Here is a 19,792-nt window from a genome sequence, read left to right as displayed (position 1 = left end):
TTTATGCCATTCCTCATGCAGTATAAGTGATTAGGTGACTTCATTCTTGGGGTCGGTGCGATTACAGCGATACCAGATTTATATCGGGTTTTTATGTTTGGCTGCCGCCACACACTAAAAGACGCTTTTTATTCCGAAAACTAGTTTTTGCATCACCACATTTTGACAGTTTTATTTTTTCCGTATTTTAGCCCACAGAGTCATGTGAGGTCTTGTTTTTTGCAGTTGATGTTTTTATTGGTACCATTTTTTGGACACATGACATTTTTTGATCGATTTCGATTTTTGGTATGCAAAATGAACAAAACAGCAATTCAGGAATTTTGTTTTTTTTGCAGGGGGCTGTTATGCCGCTCCATGTGTGGTAAAATTGATAAGGCAGTTTTATTCTTCAGTTCACTACGATTACAGCGATTACCTCATTTTTTTTTTTTTTTTTTATGTTTTGGCGCTTTCACACAAAAACTTTTATAGACAAAATTATTATTTTTGCATCGCTTTATTCTGAGAGTAATAACTTTTTTATTTTTCCGCTGATGGAGCTGTATTGCGGTTTGTTTTTTGCGGGACAAGATGATGTTTTCAGCAGTACAATATTTATTTATATTCGCATTGTTTTTTGCCTGGTTTTTAATTTATTTTTTCATGGTGTTCACTAAAGGGGTTAACTAGTGGGACAGTTTTATACGTCGGGTCGTTACGGACACTGTAATACCAAATATGTGTACTTTTATTGTTTATTTTTTTTTTCCATTCAAATATTTATAGATACAAAATCTTGATTTTTTTTTTTTACAATTTTTAATAAAATTCCTTTTTTTTTTTTTTTACTTTGTCCCACTTTGGGGCTATAATCTTTTGCAGGCTGATCGCTTCTACAGCATGGGAATGCAGCAGCATCCCCATGCTATAGAAACTGTCAGCGCTGCACTGACAAAGTTGCTGATCATGCACTGCGCATAATCAGCAAGTTTCCTAGCTCTGATGAGCTCATGACAAGATCGGGTCTCCATGGCAACGATCGGGACCTGGAATCACGCCACGGGGTCTCTGATCCAAAAAGGCAGAGGGGCTGTCAGCCCTCTGCCAGCTCCTGAAATGCTGCGATCTCATTCGATCTAAGCATTTTGGGGGTTAAAGTGCCGGGAGCAGTGCGTGACTACCCCTGAGACTTAGTGCCGGGTGTCCGCTGTCAGATTCAACTGACACGGCGGCGATCGCCCGCACACCACCCGAGTGCACGGATGATCGCAAGGACATACTAATCCCTCCCTGGTCAGATATACCCAGGTCACGTGGACAGAATATTACGTCTGATATCAGAAAGGCGTTAAACACTGCAGTCGAGGAACGTTTTTCTGAAACCAAAAAAACCCTTTACGTATTAGGTCTAAATATAACAGTTCAGATTCTGCTCCAATGTGCAAGGCCATGAAACAAATTCTGAATAAGTAAAGCACAAAACAGTGTGATTCCTAAATTAAGACTTTTTGGGGGGAAGGGGAGGTAACTTACTATCATGATGTGCTTTTGTCAGGTGGTCAGAGTCCAGTGCATGGTAATACTCATACACAGACCGTCCAAGAAGCTCTTCTGGGTCATACCCAACCAATTCTGTTACCCTAGTGTAAAGAAAGAGTAATTACATTACAATAAATGTGAAAATAGAAAAGGTGATGGCACAAATGATTCCAGTACTTCGTATTCTACAATAACCTGTCTCGCTAAAACACCAGATTGACTATGTAGTTCATATATTTATTTTTTAACCTGCTCCCTGCACAGTGCAAAAAGGGCTGTCTGTTCCTAGGGGGCATGAAAATAGACGTGCAGGTGCTGTTCTTGGCCACCAGATGGCAGCCTGGGTCTCTACCTCTCGTCACAGTATGAGAACTTCATGTCCAGGCTGTGGCGGCTGAGGAAGGTCTTGCTGTCCAATGGAAACTCAATGTTTGATGGGTGAGGAATCGGCTCGCAGATTAGCACCATGCAAGTCATGGGCGGCTTTTTGTAGCCACAATGGTTCTGGTTGTTGCAGGAGTTGTAGACCTGCATGTGCCCAGTGCAGTGAAGGACCTGAAATGAAATATATAAAAATTTGAAATTTTTATTTACATTAGATGATATTAATGAAAAACCTGTCTTTAATATGTCCTAAGGTCAGCACTTTAAGGTCTCATTCAAACATCCGATAAAACACAATTTCTATGATGCCATTTACATGGATCAAATCACTCGTACGTTGAAGAATCCATAGATTGAAGGGAGAAGGGGGGAGGCACGTCAGAAAAAGGCCTTAAATTTGACTGATCCCAATCTACTTTTCCATCCTATCCCATTTTTGTCACAAAAGTCTTATGTGGTTGCTGTTCTCGTCATCTCACCTTCCATGTGGCAGACTTTATATTGACCGTTCTTCCCCGGCTGGTCAGCGTACACTTCATTCTCAGGAAGAAGCTCCGCTCTGTGATCTGTTCCTTTCCTTTTTTAGCTGGTCCTACAAGAAGGAACATTATTAGTTAGAGGGGATCCTTGGGATAGGCTATCAATATCTGCAAGTGTGTGCGTGCGTGTGTATTTTCACCTGCCACCAATTGGCTTCCTGCTTCTGTCCCAACCTCGGGCAGCCCCTAAAACGTATTCAAATCAATGGTGGATCGAGGCAGACACACGATAAGTTGATGGGAAGCTCCTGAGCTCATTCTCCCACAATCTGCAGCCTTTAGCAAGTCTGATGTAACAATATGGGCCCCGAGGAATTAAACATTCTCCTCCCATTTTTTGGCCTCGCTCGAAAGCCTAAAATACTTCTTGCTCAGAGTTGGTCATGGATGAAAGAAGACTTCTGATTCTTATGCCACCTGGCTGTGTAGTCTTATGGGAAGTTTTTATATATGCTAATAAGGTCTTAAGTTAGAAAAGTTAGAGTCTGGAGGCTCCTATACACATTAAAGTCCGCCAACTCCCCCAGACCACCTGATGTACAGGTGCTTCTCACAAAATGAGATCATCATCAAAAAGTGAATTTATTTCAGTTCTTCATGCAAAAAGTGAAACTCATGTTAGATAGAGTCATTACAAATAGAGTGATGTATTTCAAGTGTTTATTTCGGTTAATGATTATGGAGTCAAGAAAACCCAAACGTCTTTATCTCTGTAAATTACAATAATTAACAAAAATCACCTGCAAAGGCTTCCTAAGGGTTTAAAAAGATCCGTTATTCTGTTTCAGTAGTCTCCACAATCATGGGGAAGACTGCTGACTTGACAGATGTCCAGAAGGCAGTCATTGACACACTCCACAACGAGGGTAAGCCACAAAAAGTCATTTCTAAAGAGGCTGGATATTCGCAGAGTGCTGTATCCAAGCATATTAATGGAAAGTTGAGTGGAAAGAAAAAGTGTGGTAGAAAAAGGTGCACAAGCAACCAGGATAAATGCAGCCTTGATCACAGCCACAGGCTGATCGCCTCCATGCTACGCCGCACTGATGCAGTAATTGATGCAAAAGGAGTCCCGACCAAGTATTGAGTGCATTTACTGAACATACATTTCAGTAGGTCAACATTTCAGATTTTAAAATCATTTTTCAAGCTGGTATTATAAAGTATTCTAATTTACTGAGATAATGATTTTATGGTCTTCATTGGCTGTAAGCCATAATCATCAACATTAACAGAAATAAACACTTGAAATATATCACTCTGTTTGTAATGGCTCTATATAATATATGAGTTTCACTTTTTATATTGAAGAACTGAAATAAATTAACTTTTTGATAATACTCTAACTTTGTGAGAAGCACCTGCATATGGGGTTGTTCTCGCAACTTGGAAGTTGAACGCCTGATCCTTTCATTTTCAGGTGTTACGGTGAGAGGCCTACTCTTCACTCCCTATTGAGAAGGCATGAACTCGTGTAAGGGGGAGTCAACAACTTTGCTGGCAGCTACTGTTGCGTGTTTCCAACTTTAGACGAACACATTGGTGACAGCACCAAAATGAACGCTATTGTGCCGTACCACTAGCCTTGCAAAAGCACAAATCCGTTTTTATTTCTTTACATAATCCGGGTACAGATATATGCAGTGTGTGAGCTGCTGCAGGTGCATTGCCTCCTGGACACACTTATTAGTCCCTTATCCTTTTAAGATTCAGTACATAAACTCTCCCCTCCTCCAGCCTCCTTTAGCACAGCTACCACCCAGCCACTCTCCTCCTCCAGCGCCACCGCCCCCCCACTCGCCTCCTCCAGCGCTGCCGCCCCCACTTCGCCTCCTCCAGTGCCGCCGCCCCCACTTCGCCTCCTCCAGTGCCATCGCCCCCCCACTCTCCGCCTCCAGCGCCGCTGCCCCCCACTCGCTGCCTCCAGTGCCACCGCCCCCCACTCGCCTCCTCCAGTGCCGCCGCCCCCACTCGCCTCCTCCAGTGCCGCCGCCCCCCACTCGCCTCCTCCAGTGCCGCCGCCCCCCACTCGCCTCCTCCAGTGCCGCCCTCCCTTCCCACTCCCCTCCCCCAGTGCTGCAATTCCTTCCCACTCACCTCCTCCAGTGCCATCGCCCCCCCACTCGCCGCCTCCTCCCCACTCGCCGCCTCCAGCGCCGCCCCCCCCCACTCACCTCCAGTGCCGCAATCCCTTCCCACTCACCTCCTCCAGTGCCACCGCCCCCACTTCGCCTCCTCCAGTGCCATCGCCCCCCCACTCTCCGCCTCCAGCGCCGCTGCCCCCCACTTGCTGCCTCCAGTGCCACCGCCCCCCACTCGCCTCCTCCAGTGCCGCCGCCCCCACTCGCCTCCTCCAGTGCCGCCGCCCCCCACTCGCCTCCTCCAGTGCCGCCGCCCCCCACTCGCCTCCTCCAGTGCCGCCGCCCCCCACTCGCCTCCTCCAGTGCCGCCCTCCCTTCCCACTCCCCTCCCCCAGTGCTGCAATTCCTTCCCACTCACCTCCTCCAGTGCCATCGCCCCCCCACTCGCCGCCTCCTCCCCACTCGCCGCCTCCAGCGCCGCCCCCCCCACTCACCTCCAGTGCCGCAATCCCTTCCCACTCACCTCCTCCAGTGCCACCGCCCCCCCCACTCGCCTCCTCCAGTGCCGACCTCCCTTCCCACTCACCTCCTCCAGTGCCGCCACCCCCCCAACTCGCCTCCTCCAGTCTCCATATGCAGTCTTAAATGGGATGAAGCACCAAGAAAACTGGCAAATGTGGACACTTCTGTCTGCCCAAGCACCACTATGTATCGGGGTCCCATCAGGATCTGCTTTCAGACCACTGTCCCAATTCATTTCTTTTTGGCACTCACCATTCCTTAGGGTCAGCATTTCCCTAAGCTCTTCATGGTCACATGGGTGCGTGAAGTCAAATACACTGTGCCCAGTGAGCTCAAACTGGGGAAAAAAGATAAAAAAAAAAAAACAATGACTGCATGAACTGTACAGTTTACAAGACCACAGTCCTTATTAAGCATCATTATCTGCTGAACTATAGCAACAAAGCAGTGTGTTCAGGACACATCACTAGACGGTGCAGCAGTAATGCCACGCAAAGCAGCCTGCTGTATGTCCGACACCATGAAGACTTATGGAAGTGTCATCATATTATCTCATCAGTCTCCATACAATAGACTGCCTCATAACAATCCCCCGTGGGCAACGCATGGGACTGACTCCTACGCGTCTACAAATCACAGCCGCTAAACCGCAGGAACATCAACCTGCACGCTAAGGGCGTGTTCACACAGTGGGGGGATTTGCTGCAGATTCTCCTTCTTTAGATTTGGGTATAGGAACAACTGCAGCACATTACAGCAGCAGCAAAAAGAGTGAGATTTCATCCTCCGCTGCAGATAATCTCCCCGAGAAAACTTATCTGCGCTGTGGATATTTTTAAATCCGTCACGATGAGTGGATTTCACCCATTACAACATGGTAATATTAGAAGGTATTACATGATAAGGGAAGGAATCCAAACTGATTATTTTTATCACAAGTGAACACAGTCTTACATGGTGGATATATATGGTCTGAAGGATACCGTCCTCCTGAATTACTCTGTACTGCTATCAATACACTGCCTGTACCTTGATCCATCTCTCCACAATACAAGCCAGGCAAAGGATAATGTAAGTATAGATCACAATCAGGAGGGAGGAGAGCCCCTAAGGACCTGTGTGAGCCCCTCCGTACCTGTGTGAGCCCCATGCACTTGTTGACGTTTTCGGACAGGTAAATCATGTCTCCTTCTTCTGTCAGGACCAGAACGAATCCTTCCAAGGCCTTCAGATAAAAGCAGTTGAGTTGTTTCTCCAGTTCAGATTCCTCATCCGTGTTCCCTGGGGAAAACAACGCTTTGTTACTACACGTGATTGAGTATCTCCCCCCAAATGCTACAATTTCAGCTATTTCAGAACCATATTGGCCAGTAAAGCCCCATACACATTAGATAACAATTGTCTGTGCGATCGCTTAGCCAGCAACCATCTTTCCCCATGTACAAGATGCTGGGCCCCAGCTGTTCTCTACGAGGATGTGACGAGAAGTGTTACCAACATAACAAGACCCCCTTATAAAAGTTGCTGTGTGTCATCGAAATAAGGCCGTGTTCACATTCACAGGTGCATTTTCTGTTCAGTTCTGTTTTATGTGTCCATGGCTTTTACAATGAAAGTGCAGTAGACTAACTAGAGTTGGTGCCAGGTCCCCATCATTAGTGCTCACCTGCATCAAGGAGGCGTCGGACACGCAGGTAACTGATGGTGAGCCGCATTATGGAGGCTTTATCCAGGTGGGAGCTGACATTGTGCGGCAGTGGCAGCTGGTGGGACAACTCATAGAAGACCTCTGCCTCCTTACCCCGCCGACATCTGGCCGCATCTCTGGATTTCTCCTTCCGACGCTCTGAACTGATCCTGCAATTAGATTTGATGTGTTAGGTATGTAGTCACACCATGCAGATATACCGTAACTAGTGTACTACCATTCACCAGGAATTGTTACATGTCTACCCTGATGTCCATCTGAACCAACAGGACTTAAAAGGGGTTGTTCCCGGAGGGCAAGTCATTCCCTATCCACACTGATGGCTGAAGGTATGCCCGATGGACGCCCAGTGATCCCAAGTCTGAATGGAGCGGAGGTGGAGCAGAGCACTATGGGATAGTCATTCTCAGAATCACGGGGAGTCCTAGGGGTCAAATCCTCAGACATCAGTTATGGAAGGGGATAATCCAATATAATTGCAAAACCACTGTAATGGGATTGTGCACTTGTAAAGCAGCCAAGATCCTTCAGATCATGGTCAGTCAGCCACCATGTTACCCCCCATACACATGCACACTCAGCCATGTCCTTTCTATGCCTCCTACATACACATAAATGAGAAAACTCACGGAAGCGATCAGGATGACCAATAGTTCAACAAGATATAATATATGAGAATAATACTATTTCTTCACTGCTGATCAGAGAGGTATTGGACAAATAGGTCAGACCGGTCCCTGAAACAATGACACGAAACACATAGGCAATCAAGCCAGAAAAAACGACCATATAGTCTAGAAGTATAAAAGTACAAAAACTCTTTAAACAAAATATGTAACAGGTAAGAAGAGAGGTGCACCACAAATGTGCAGATACTGTAAAACCCCGCAACTGTGGCAGGAGTGCAAAGAACCAGGGAACCACCAATCACATCAATAATAATGCAGGCAAGGCACATTTACCCGTCCCCATTATACAAATTAATCAGGGGGAAAAAATCTATAAATAGTGACTATAACTGCCCATAAGTAAAACATGTAACTCATGGAGGCAATGTTATCAGATGAATAACCTAAAGGCAATGCAATCATTATTATTGATGTGATTGGTGGTTCCCTGGTTCTTTGCACTCCTGCCACAGTTGCGGGGTTTTACAGTATCTGCACATTTGTGGTGCACCTCTCTTCTTACCTGTTACATATTTTGTTTAAATAAAGAATTTTTCTACTTTTATACTTCTAGACTATATGGTTGTTTTTTTCTGGCTTGATTGCCTATGTGTTTAGTTTTCTCCTCCATACACATGCACGCTCAGCCATGTGCTTTCTGTCTCACCCATACACATGCACACTCAGCCATGTGCTTTCTGTCTCACCCATACACATGCACGCTCAGCCATGTGCTTTCTGTCTCACCCATACACATGCACGCTCAGCCATGTGCTTTCTGTCTCACCCATACACATGCAGCTCAGCCAGGTCCCCTGTCTCCCCATACACATGCACGCTCAGCCATGTGCTTTGTCTCACCCATACACATGCATACTCAGCCATGTGCTTTCTGTCTCACCTATATACTTGCACGCTCAGCCAGGTCCTCTGTCTCCCCATACACATGCACGCTCAGCCAGGTCCTCTGTCTCCCCATATACATGCACGCTCAGCCAGGTCCTCTGTCTCCCCATGCACACTCAGCCAGGTCCTTTCTATGCCTCACCCATACACATGCATGCTCACCCAGGTCCTCTGTCTCCCCATACACATGCATGCTCAGCCAGGTCCTCGGTCTCCCCATATACATGCACGCTCAGCCAGGTCCTCTGTCTCCCCATATACATGCACGCTCAGCCAGGTCCTCTGTCTCCCCATATACATGCACGCTCAGCCAGGTCCTCGGTCTCCCCATATACATGCACGCTCAGCCAGGTCCTCGGTCTCCCCATATACATGCACGCTCAGCCAGGTCCTCTGTCTCCCCTTACACATACACACTCAGCCAGGTCCTCTGTCTCCCCATACACATGCACATTCAGCCAGGTCCTTTCTATGCCTCACCCATGCACGCTGACCCAGGTCCTCTGTCTCCCCATATACATGCACGCTCAGCCAGGTCCTCTGTCTCCCCATACACATGCACACTCAGCCAGGTCCTTTCTATGCCTCACCCATACACGCTCACCCAGGTCCTCTGTCTCCACATGCACGCTCAGCCAGGTCCTCGGTCTCCCCATACACATGCACGCTCAGCCAGGTCCTCTGTCTCCCCATATACATGCACGCTCAGCCAGGTCCTCTGTCTCCCCATATACATGCACGCTCAGCCAGGTCCTCTGTCTCCCCATATACATGCATGCTCAGCCAGGTCCTCTGTCTCCCCATATACATGCACGCTCAGCCAGGTCCTCTGTCTCCCCATACACATGCACGCTCAGCCAGGTCCTCGGTCTCCCCATACACATGCACGCTCAGCCAGGTCCTCTATCTCCCCATATACATGCATGCTCAGCCAGGTCCTCTGTCTCCCCATATACATGCACGCTCAGCCAGGTCCTCTGTCTCCCCATATACATGCACGCTCAGCCAGGTCCTCTGTCTCCCCATATACATGCACGCTCAGCCAGGTCCTCTGTCTCCCCATACACATGCACACTCAGCCAGGTCCTTTCTATGCCTCACCCATACACATGCACGCTCAGCCAGGTCCTCTGTCTCCCCATATACATGCATGCTCAGCCAGGTCCTCTGTCTCCCCATATACATGCATGCTCAGCCAGGTCCTCTGTCTCCCCATATACATGCACGCTCAGCCAGGTCCTCGGTCTCCCCATACACATGCACGCTCAGTCATGCTTTTTCTATGTCCCGCCCATACACATGCATGCTCAGCCAGGTTTGGTCTATGAGGATGTAAACTGCGAACCCCCATCATCTCCGATGGGACCCTGCTGTCTGACACGTCTCACTGATGGCGGCCCATACCATATCAGCCCTCTATGTACAGGACATTTTGCCAGACTGCTGCCAATTTTAACTTGTTTTCAGAAAATAAATAAATAAACCCGCCATCATTTCCCAATAATACCCATCCGAATATAATTTTCTTTCAAGTCACTGATATTTCACACTAAGAAATCACAGGAACTTATGTAAGAGGAGAAACTCAAAATTGTGGCGGCCGACATCCTGCCCTCCCTCCGTCTGCGGCATTGTTTGGCTTCCTAGAATTTCCTCTCGTTGTATGCCGTTGCAGAGGCCACGCGCTGTTCTGCCGGCACTACTCAGGGGGCAGGCTCCGACTGGTTACAGATAAGACACATACAGATGTGCACTTATGAAGAGCAGATGCGGGAGGGCGGGCACATTACAGGCAGCCACTCTTCTGCGTCCCGGACAACTTCACAAAATTACAAAAGATTTTAGAACACTTCATGAATTACTAATGTTTTCCTGAAAACTCACCATTAGGTGGCGCCGTTACTGCAATTCCATTACACAACCATCTACTATATAATTGTCTAAGGGTCACTTCCGTCTGTCTGTCACGGATATTCATTGGTCGCGGCGTCTGTGTCATGGAATGCAAGTCGCTGATTGGTCTTGCCAGCTGCCTTTCATGGCTGCAGCGACCAATCAGCGACGGCCACAGTCCGGCAGAAAAATGGCCGCTCCTTCCTCCCCGCAGTCAGTGCCAGCTCTGTACTCCCCTCCAGTCAGTCAGCGCTCACACAGGGTTAATGGCAGCGCTAATGGACCTTGTTATGCCGCAGTGTAACGCACTCGGTTAACGCTGCTATTAACCCTGTGTGACCAACTTTTTATCCTATGCAGCATGAATAGTAAAAAGACCTAATGTTAAAAATAATTAAAAAAATAAAATAGTTAAATACTCACCCTCCGTTGGCCCCCGGATCAAAGCGGCCGGTTACCGATGATCCTCGCAATGCCCCGGTGACCGCTCCATGCATTGCGGTCTCGCGAGATGATGACGTGCGGTCTCGCGAGACCGCAATGCACTCTTCAGACCGGAGTGCGCGAGGAGCATCGGTAACCGGCCGCTTCGATCCGGGGGCTCCGGAAGGCGAGTATGTAAGTATTTTTTATTTTAAAAAATAGAATTAACAGGGATATGGTGCATACTACGTGACTGGGCAATATACCACGTGGCTGGGCAATATACCACGTGGCTGGGCAATATGCCACGTAATATACCACGTGGCTGGGCAATATACCACGCAATATACTACACAATATACTGCGTGGCTGGGCAATATACTACGCAATATACTGCGTGGCTGGGCAATATACTACGTGGCCATGCATATTCTAGAATACCCGATGCATTAGAATCGGGCCACCATCTAGTGTAAGTATAATCAGTGCCCTAAAATTACTGAGCTCTGCCAAGGGGGCTGTGACCTGTAGCAGCAGGAGACACAAGCCATAATTCTCCAGCTGTTGCCATACTACAACTCCCAGCATGGAAGCAGGTTCATCTAAGCACCACAACATAAACTTACAACGGGCAGCCACCTGCTCTACTAACGCTACGTGAGCCCTCTTTGTTATTCCTTGAAGTGTACGTAGAGCTGATCTACTAGGAACAGAAGAAGGACCTGTAATGAATAGGTGAGAAGATGCCAATTGCCAGCACACCGGGCCATTAGTGGCAAATGCTTCAAATCAAGAAAAGCCACCAAGGAGCTTAAAAGGGTCCCACTAGATAGGCATCGCTGGGCAATCGCCAAAACAAGGGCTTGTGATCTATGTGCTCTTCTGGCCATGAGGTTACAACCAGCAGGAGTTACACACAGTGGCTGCACATGCGCTTACGCTGCAGTATTCGATGGTGTCACAGGCTTGAATGGAGGCAGATGGCGTATGCATGTCATTATGTACCATCATGTGGCCAGGGAATCATGCAGCCAGCACTGCCTCTGGTGCCATTATTCGGGACTATGCATTTGCCATGGACACATTGTATTTTGCATACCCAATCATATACCCATTATAGGAGTTAAAGGGATCCTCCCAAATTACAAATGGTACCTGTTCTGCAGGCCGGATGTGATTGATCAGCTCCACATGCCCTGATTGATAGAGATGGAGAAAGTTTCAGTAAAACTTGAAATTTTATTCACTGACAGTGCAGGCAGAGATAGCTGTCAATCACTAGTAGGATGCCTATTGAACTCAAACTAAAAACACCAGGGATTTCAATGATTATAATTAGTGATGAGCGAATATACTCGTTACTCAAGATATCCTGAGCACGCTCGGGTGACCTCTGAGAATTTTTTAGTGCTCGGAGATTTAGCTTTTTTTTTTGCCGCAGCTGGATCATTTACAGCTACTAGCCAGCTTGATTACATGTGGGGATTCCCTAGCAACCAGGCAACCCACACATGTACTTATGCTGGCTAACAGATGAAAATAATTCATCTGCGGAGATGTAAAGTAAATCTCCGAGCACTAACAAATACTCGGAGGACACCCGAGCGTGCTCGAGAAATCTCGAGTAACGAGTATATTCGCTCATCACTAATTATAATACAAGTAATACCGAATCCTTTCCCCAGTAACCCATACATGATTCTGCTCAGCTCCTTCTCTATACCACGGTGGTCACAGATTGGGCTGCGGCTGTCATGTCACAGGATCCCTTGAATGACTGACGTTAGTCTTTCTGGAAATGTTAACCACACATTTCTTCTATTACACAGAACTTTGTCAGACAAGTAGCAGTACAATCAGATTGATATAGATTATAATCACTACTGAAAGACAGAAAAGTGGTGGAGCAGAAACCCGCATGTGTCAGGTATTCACAGCTCTTCTAATGGACAGTGAAATGTCCCATGAGTACAATGAGTCTACAGGACAATGCACAGGATAAGGTTATTGTACCAAGGTACAGCTGGCACTCATCACAGGGGAGGGGTAATCGGCGTGTTCTGCCTGGCCCCATATTAAGCTGGGACTAGTGGACGATCATGGCCATAGTCCACAGCAGCACAGACATATGAGAGCAATAAATCTGACTTGAATTATACAGTGTTTATTTGATCCGGCAGCAAGTACAGCAGATATCGTCCGACATTTCAACCTATTCAAGGGTCTTCTTCAAGGACATATGTGATGATGGAGCCAGACTGGTTGTAGTGGTGGGATGTTGCAAGATCAATCAATAATTCTATCAGACCTCATTGCTGAAATATCCAACCGAGTATATGGTTGGACAATGGTCCCTTTCTCAAGAATCAGAAAAGCATTGTTGGCTTTATGCCCAACTCCAGATTATATAATCTACAGCGGCAGGCTCCAACTGCTAATGAAGAACTATGACTCCCAGCAATGCCCCGACAGGAAAGCTTTAGGTCTGCAAACACCGGGAATAGACTGTGTGGCTAAATATACGGCGGTGAATGATGGCACGATTTTGCAGATAGGTCGGTTTGTAGCAGGCACTCCGCAGGACCTTCTGGTCTCTCAGTCTAGAAAATCTGCCCCATCAGGCCTTATACACACGGTAAACCCTTTATATAGATCAACAGCAGTCAGTGTGGCCTTTTATTGTGATACCATAGGCGCTCATTGTGCCGCCATGTACTGCCTCTGATTAATGCAGAAACATGTCTTACCATACAAAACATGGGAATGGTAAAGGTAACCTGTCACCAGGTTTGTCCCATGTGAGATAAGACCACCACCCTTCAGCCCTCATATACAGCATTCTAACATGCTGTATACAGTTAGGTCCATATATATTTGGACAGAGACAAAATTTTTCTAATTTTGGTTATAGACATTACCACAATGAATTTTAAACAAAACAATTCAGATGCAGTTGAAGTTCAGACTTTCAGCTTTCATTTGAGGGTATCCACATTAAAATTGAATGAAGGGTTTTGGAGTTTCAGCTCCTTAACATGTGCCACCCTGTTTTTAAAGGGATCAAAAGTAATTGGACAGATTTAATAATTTTAAATAAAATGTTCATTTTTAGTACTTGGTTGAAAACCCTTTGTTGGCAATGACTGCCTGAAGTCTTGAACTCATGGACATCACCAGACGCTGTGTTTCCTCCTTTTTGATGCTCTGCCAGGCCTTCACTGCGGTGGTTTACAGTTTCTGTTTGTTTGTGGCCTTTCTGTCTTTAACAAGTGAAATGCAGGCTCAAATGAGTTGACATCAGGTGACTGACTTGGCCATTCAAGAATATTCCACTTCTTTGCTTTAACAAACTCCTGGGTTGATTTGACTTTATGTTTTGGGTCATTGTCCATCTGTAGTATGAAACGACGACCAATCAGTTTGGCTGCATTTGGCTGGATCTGAGCACACAGTATGGCTCTGAATACCTCAGAATTCATTCAGCTGCTTCTGTCCTGTGTCACATCATCAATAAACGCTAGTGACCCAGTGCCACTGGCAGCCATGCATGCCCGCGCCATCACACTGCCTCCGCCGTGTTTTACAGATGATGTGGTATGCTTTGGATCATGAGCTGTACCACGCCTTTGCCATACTTTTCTCTTTCCATCATTCTGGTAGAAGTTGATCTTGGTTTCATCTATCCAAAGAATGTTCTTCCAGAACTGTGCTGGCTTTTTTAGATGTTTTTTTTTAGCAAAGTCCAGTCTAGCCTTTTTATTCTCGATGCTTATGAATGGCTTGCACTGTGCAGTGAACCTTCTGTATTTACTTTCATGCAGTCTTCTCTTTATGGTAGATTTGGATATTTATACGCCGACCTCCTGGAGAGTGTTGGTCACTTGGTTGGCTGTAGTGAAGGGGTTTCTCTTCACCATGGAGATTATTCTGTGATCATCCACCACTGTTGTCTTCCGTGGGCGCCCAGGTCTTTTTGCATTGATGAGTTCACCAGTGCTTTCTTTCTTTCTCAGGATGTACCAAACTGTAGATTTTGCCACTCCTAATATTGTAGCAATTTCTCGGATGGGTTTTTTCTGTTTTCGCAGCTTAAGGATGGCTTTTTTCACCTGCATGGAGAGCTCCTTTGACTGCATGTTTACTTCACAGCAAAACCTTCCAAATGCAAGCACCACACCTCAAATCAAATCCTGACTTTTTATCTGCTTAATTCAGAATGACATTATGAAGGGATTGCCCACACCTGTCCATGAAATAGCCTTGGAATCAATTGTCCAATTACTTTTGGTCCCTTTAAAAACAGGGTGGCACATGTTAAGGAGCTGAAACTCCTAAACCCTTCATCCAATTTTAACGTGGATACCCTCAAATGAAAGCTGAAAGTCTGAACTTCAACTGCATCTGAATTATTTTGTTTAAAATTTATTGTTGTAATGTCTATAACCAAAATTAGGAAAATGTTGTCTCTGTCCAAATATATATGGACCTAACTGTATATGCCACCTATCAGGCCTGCAACAAAACAAACACCTATTATTCTCACCTGCGGGGCGGTCCATCGCCTCCTTTATCCTTTCAATGCCATCCACCTTCTCGCTTCATGTGTATGGCGTGTCCCTACATCATCCACAGAGTTCCCCGGCATCGCCCCCCTGTGCAGGCGTACTTCTCTGCCTTCATGAGGGCTGAGTAAAGTACTGCAGTGTACAGGCACCAGGAAAGGTCTAAAAGCCCCAGCAGATGCGCACTACAGTACCCTGCTGCGCCCTGGTCAGGGCAGCGAAGTTCACCTGCGCTGGAGCGCGACGTAGGAGAACACTGCGGATGACGTAGGATGCGTCATCCACTGAAGCAAGAAGGAGGACGGCATCGCAAGAAGGGAGTTGCCAAACCAAGACCTGTGACACCCATAAGACACGATCACCCCGCAGGTGATTATAATAAAAGGGGTCTTTCTTTTGTTGCATGCCGGATTGGGGTATATATACAGCACATTAGAATGCGGTATATAATGGCTGAAAGGTGGTGGCCATATCTCACATGGGACAAACCTGGTGACAGGTTACCTTTAGCACCATTGCATGGGTGAGTGATCGGTGACTGATCAAAAACTGGTTTACAAAAAAAGAAAAAACACAGACACGTGAAATGTGCCAAAAAAGGCGTCGAAAGACCAACATCACAGCTATCTGTAAGTACAAGTCGTCCCCGGAGCATTCTCCAGACAAGAATACCCTACACCGGAATAACACTTCTATGTCACATGATAACAGGCCGTCCTCCAAATGCAGATGGCAGCAGCGACACTAAGCCACTACCCCAAATGGCTGTTACAGGGGTGCATTTTAGCAAGAGTTTTATGGCTAAACTCTCCATGTTTCGAGACCTTACATCACCATAAGACACCATGATTATTTTACAGGGCATGTCACATTAGAAATCGTCTCTTCCAGAAAGCAGCCGACCGCCCTAAACACCTGCTCACCGCAGCAGATTTTTGCTAAAAAGGAAAATCATGGGCGGCCTGGCATTTCCACAGTAGCCTCCTCCTTACCACAGGTTGTTCCTTGAATGCAGCTCAGGTGCATTCATTTATCTAGCTGCAAAACCAAAGACAGCCCACAGACAGGAGTGGCGCCATTTCTTGGGCTGTAGGATCACAACAAGTCTGCAGGGCAAAATCCAGCTCCGGCTCAATCCGGCTAATTTTCAAAAAAACGTACCTGGCGAATGTTGCCACCGGATTCGTTTTTTTTCCCATAGACTTGTATTAGTGCCGGATTGCACCAGATTACCTTACGTTTCGTCCGGATCCAGCAAATCTGCAGTTTCCGGTTTCTGGAAAAACTGTCCATAGCAGCGTTTTTTTGTCTCCGGCTAGAACGTTTGCTAGAATGGAAGCCTATAGGAGCCATAGGGTGCCGGATCAGGAAAATGACGGATTCCGGCGCCAGACTCACTTTTTTTAAACTGAGCATGATCCAAATTTTTTTATCCAATTATCTGGATATGCTAGTTGGATCCGTCGAAAAAACCCCAGATCCGTCGCATCAGTTTTTCACAATCTGCGCCGGATCCATTTTTTCCAGCATTCGCCGGATTGTGCCTGATGCAAAAAACCCGATGTGTGAAAGTAGCCTTAATGGCACCTAAGGCTATGTGCACACAGGGGGGATTTGCCTGCAGTTTTCCCATCAGGTTTACAGTACCATGTAAACCTATGGAAAACCAAATCCGCTGTGCCCATGGTGGGGAAAATACCGCACGGAAACACTGCATTGTATTTTCCGCAGCATGTCAATTCTTTGTGCGGATTCCACAGCGTTTTACACCTGTTCCTCAATAGGAATCTGCAGGTGTAAAACCACAGGTGAATTCCGCACAAAAAAAAACCCCGGAAAACTGTGGTAAATCCGCAGGTAAAATGCAGTGTGTTTTACCTGTGGATTTTTTAAAAACGGTGCGGAAAAATCCACACGAATCTGCAGCGTGGGCACATAGCCATAGAAAAAAAATAATGTTGCTAGATCACAAAAAAACAAACAAAAAAACTTGAGAACCAAACACACGAAAAAAAAAGTTTACGCGTCAGACCTTGGCTACAACTGCTAATCTGAAAGACCATGCCCTCATATACGGAGTACAGGTAGATAAAGAAGTCTGCTGATATAGGCCATGTTTATAGGTTATGTAACCACATGGTAAATGAGTAACCAGTCCATCATCATCACGGCGTGAGACGACTGCTGCGACACCATATACACTCGTGCAGTTCCTGCACGCGGCATTAGAGGGCATGCTGCTGCTTGTTAATGATCTGTGTGTACAGCATGGCTCCCAATTATGGGCAATACCTAAACACATTTTTTTCTCCGATAAAAATCCTTTTTATGATCTCCTTCTAGATAAATTATAACCACTTCAAAAGGTCAGTGTGCAGGGAAACAAAAAGCCTGTACAAGCCAAACAGTGCAACATTTTTAATGAAATGCAGTTTCAATGAATGCATTTAAAAAAAAGAAAAAGGCCCTAGAGGTGTGGTGGTGGACAACCCATTTAAAGTTAAGAAATCAATAATTTATACTACTGCATTAATAAAAATCTACATAGAACAAAAAAAAAAAAAACAAGCAGTGTATGTGCAGATTCAAATAGACAGCAGTTTTTCAGGAGGGGACACGTTACAGAGGCCTTTCCAATAACTAGTACATGGACACCAGCCCGGTCGAAGCATACAGGGGGCCCCCAAGCAGTAATACGGCCATGATGTGTATGTTGGAGTCTGATGTGTGAACCAGGGACCTTTGCACTACATAGACACAAGGAAACCAGATCACACCCAAGGCCTGGAGAGGAAATCCATTCTCTCGGCACAGACAATGCTGAATATACCTAGAAAACTGACGATTCCCTTGTGTGTACCAAGTCTAATAGTTTGCCTTTAATTGGTGCTCCAAGGAGAGGAGTCTACATCATTTTTTTTTTTACCAGTAACCGCATCATACATTTTGTAGTGGTTGTATCTGGTACAGCAGCTCAGTCCTATTAAAGTTATTGGGACTGAGCTGCAATACCAGGCACTGCCACTTTCAAAAGTACGGCGCTGTGCCTGGCAAGAAATAAAGGAGATGAGGCTTTCTCTAGAGCACTACGGTCCATCCAGACAGACTCCTTAAGGCCATGTTCACACAGTGCGTTTTTTTCTGCGGAACCGCAGCGTTTTTGCCGCTGCGGTTCCGCAGCTGTTTTCCATGCAGGGTACAGTACACTGTACCCTATGGAAAACAGGAACCACTGTGCACATGATGCGGGAATCGGGAAAAAAAGCCGCGCTGAATAGCCGCGGTAAAAAAGAAGTACCATGTCACTTCTTTTTTCGGAGCCGCAGCGGTTCTGCACCCATAGACCTCCATTGTGAGGTCAAACCCGCAGTAAAACCCGCAGATCAAAAATATATCTGCGGGTTTTATTGCGGTTTGTGGTGCCGAACCGCTGCAGCAGGAAGTGCGGGGAAGCGGGCGGAAGTGCGTGGGCGGAGTGTGGCTGCCCCGATCCCACACCCCCATGCTCCGATGCCCCCCCCCCCCCCGTGCCCTAATCTCCCCCCCTTATACTTACCCGGCCTCCCGGTGTCCGTCCGGCCGTCTTCTCCCTGGGCGCCGCCATCTTGCAAAATGGCGGGCGCATGCGCAGTGCGCCCGCCGAATCTGCCGGGCGGCAGATTCGTTCCAAACTGCATTTTGATCACTGAGATATAACCTCTCAGTGATCAAAATAAAAAAATAGTAAATGACCCCCCCCCCCCTTTGTCACCCCCATAGGTAGGGACAATAAAAAAATTAAGAATTTTTTTTTTTTTTCCCACTAAGGTTAGAATAGGGTTAGGGTTAGGGGTAGGGTTAGGGTTAGGGTATTTTCAGCCATTTTAACCCTAAAAAAACTTCCTAGAAAACACACAGACTCTGCATAGAAAACTGCATAAAAAAAAGGATCAAAAAACGCATCAAAAAACGCACCAAAAAAGCACAAAAAAAGGACCAAAAAAAGGACCTGCGTTTTCTGCCAAGAGCTGCGGTTTCAGTCCTGAAAAAAAAAGGATGGAAATCAGGAACGTGTGAACATACCCTAAGACTGTCATTTGACTGATCGGTGCCAGTCCCAGCTATCAAGTTACCACTAGGGGTTGTCCAGTGAAAAGAAGTTATATCTGGCTTCCTGAGCATATTGATATAATGTGAAATGCAGTGGTCAGAGTTCACTGGAAGTTGTAGTCCCCCCCACAGCTGGAGCACCGCAGTCTATTTACAACCACCTAGCCAAGTAATCTATAATCACTAAAACGAATTAGTCATGGTGACAGGCAGCAGGGGAGTATTAATGTCTCGCAGATGCGCACAGATTCACGTAGCTCTTTTTGTTGGAGCTGTACAGACAAGTTTCCTTCTCCCAGTACCAGAATCAGGACAAACCAGTAACACTGGAGGCAGGATGGGTGTAAGGTGTCAGAGCCGGCGATTCACTAAATGAATGGAGAGGATTCTACACCGCGTGAAGGAGTCGGGAGAGAATATATGGGGGGTCCCCTGTTCAGACCCTCATCTCTTGGTGAACATTTACAAGAAGCATCTCTCGCTCTAGACTATCCAT

General features: G+C 46.5%; 1 protein-coding gene across 1 annotated transcript in view; it reads right to left on the bottom strand.

Moving 5' to 3' along the window:
* The window catches only part of HIF1A (hypoxia inducible factor 1 subunit alpha), a 76,570-nt gene that overhangs the window by 17,650 nt on the left and 39,128 nt on the right, over window positions 1-19,792 (bottom strand). Inside the window, exons 2-7 of the mRNA XM_069733696.1 lie at window positions 6,714-6,904; window positions 6,183-6,328; window positions 5,300-5,384; window positions 2,385-2,497; window positions 1,874-2,076; window positions 1,516-1,622 (exon numbers count right to left, since the gene is read on the bottom strand). Of these exons, the coding sequence (XP_069589797.1) occupies window positions 1,516-1,622; window positions 1,874-2,076; window positions 2,385-2,497; window positions 5,300-5,384; window positions 6,183-6,328; window positions 6,714-6,904 (845 nt within the window). The remainder of the gene's footprint in view (window positions 1-1,515; window positions 1,623-1,873; window positions 2,077-2,384; window positions 2,498-5,299; window positions 5,385-6,182; window positions 6,329-6,713; window positions 6,905-19,792) is intronic.

Source organism: Ranitomeya imitator, chromosome 1, assembly GCF_032444005.1.
Source record: "Ranitomeya imitator isolate aRanImi1 chromosome 1, aRanImi1.pri, whole genome shotgun sequence".
Classification (NCBI taxonomy): domain Eukaryota; kingdom Metazoa; phylum Chordata; class Amphibia; order Anura; family Dendrobatidae; genus Ranitomeya; species Ranitomeya imitator.
The sequence above is the reverse complement of the archived record's forward strand: the minus strand, read 5'-3'. Positions and strand labels throughout refer to the sequence as shown.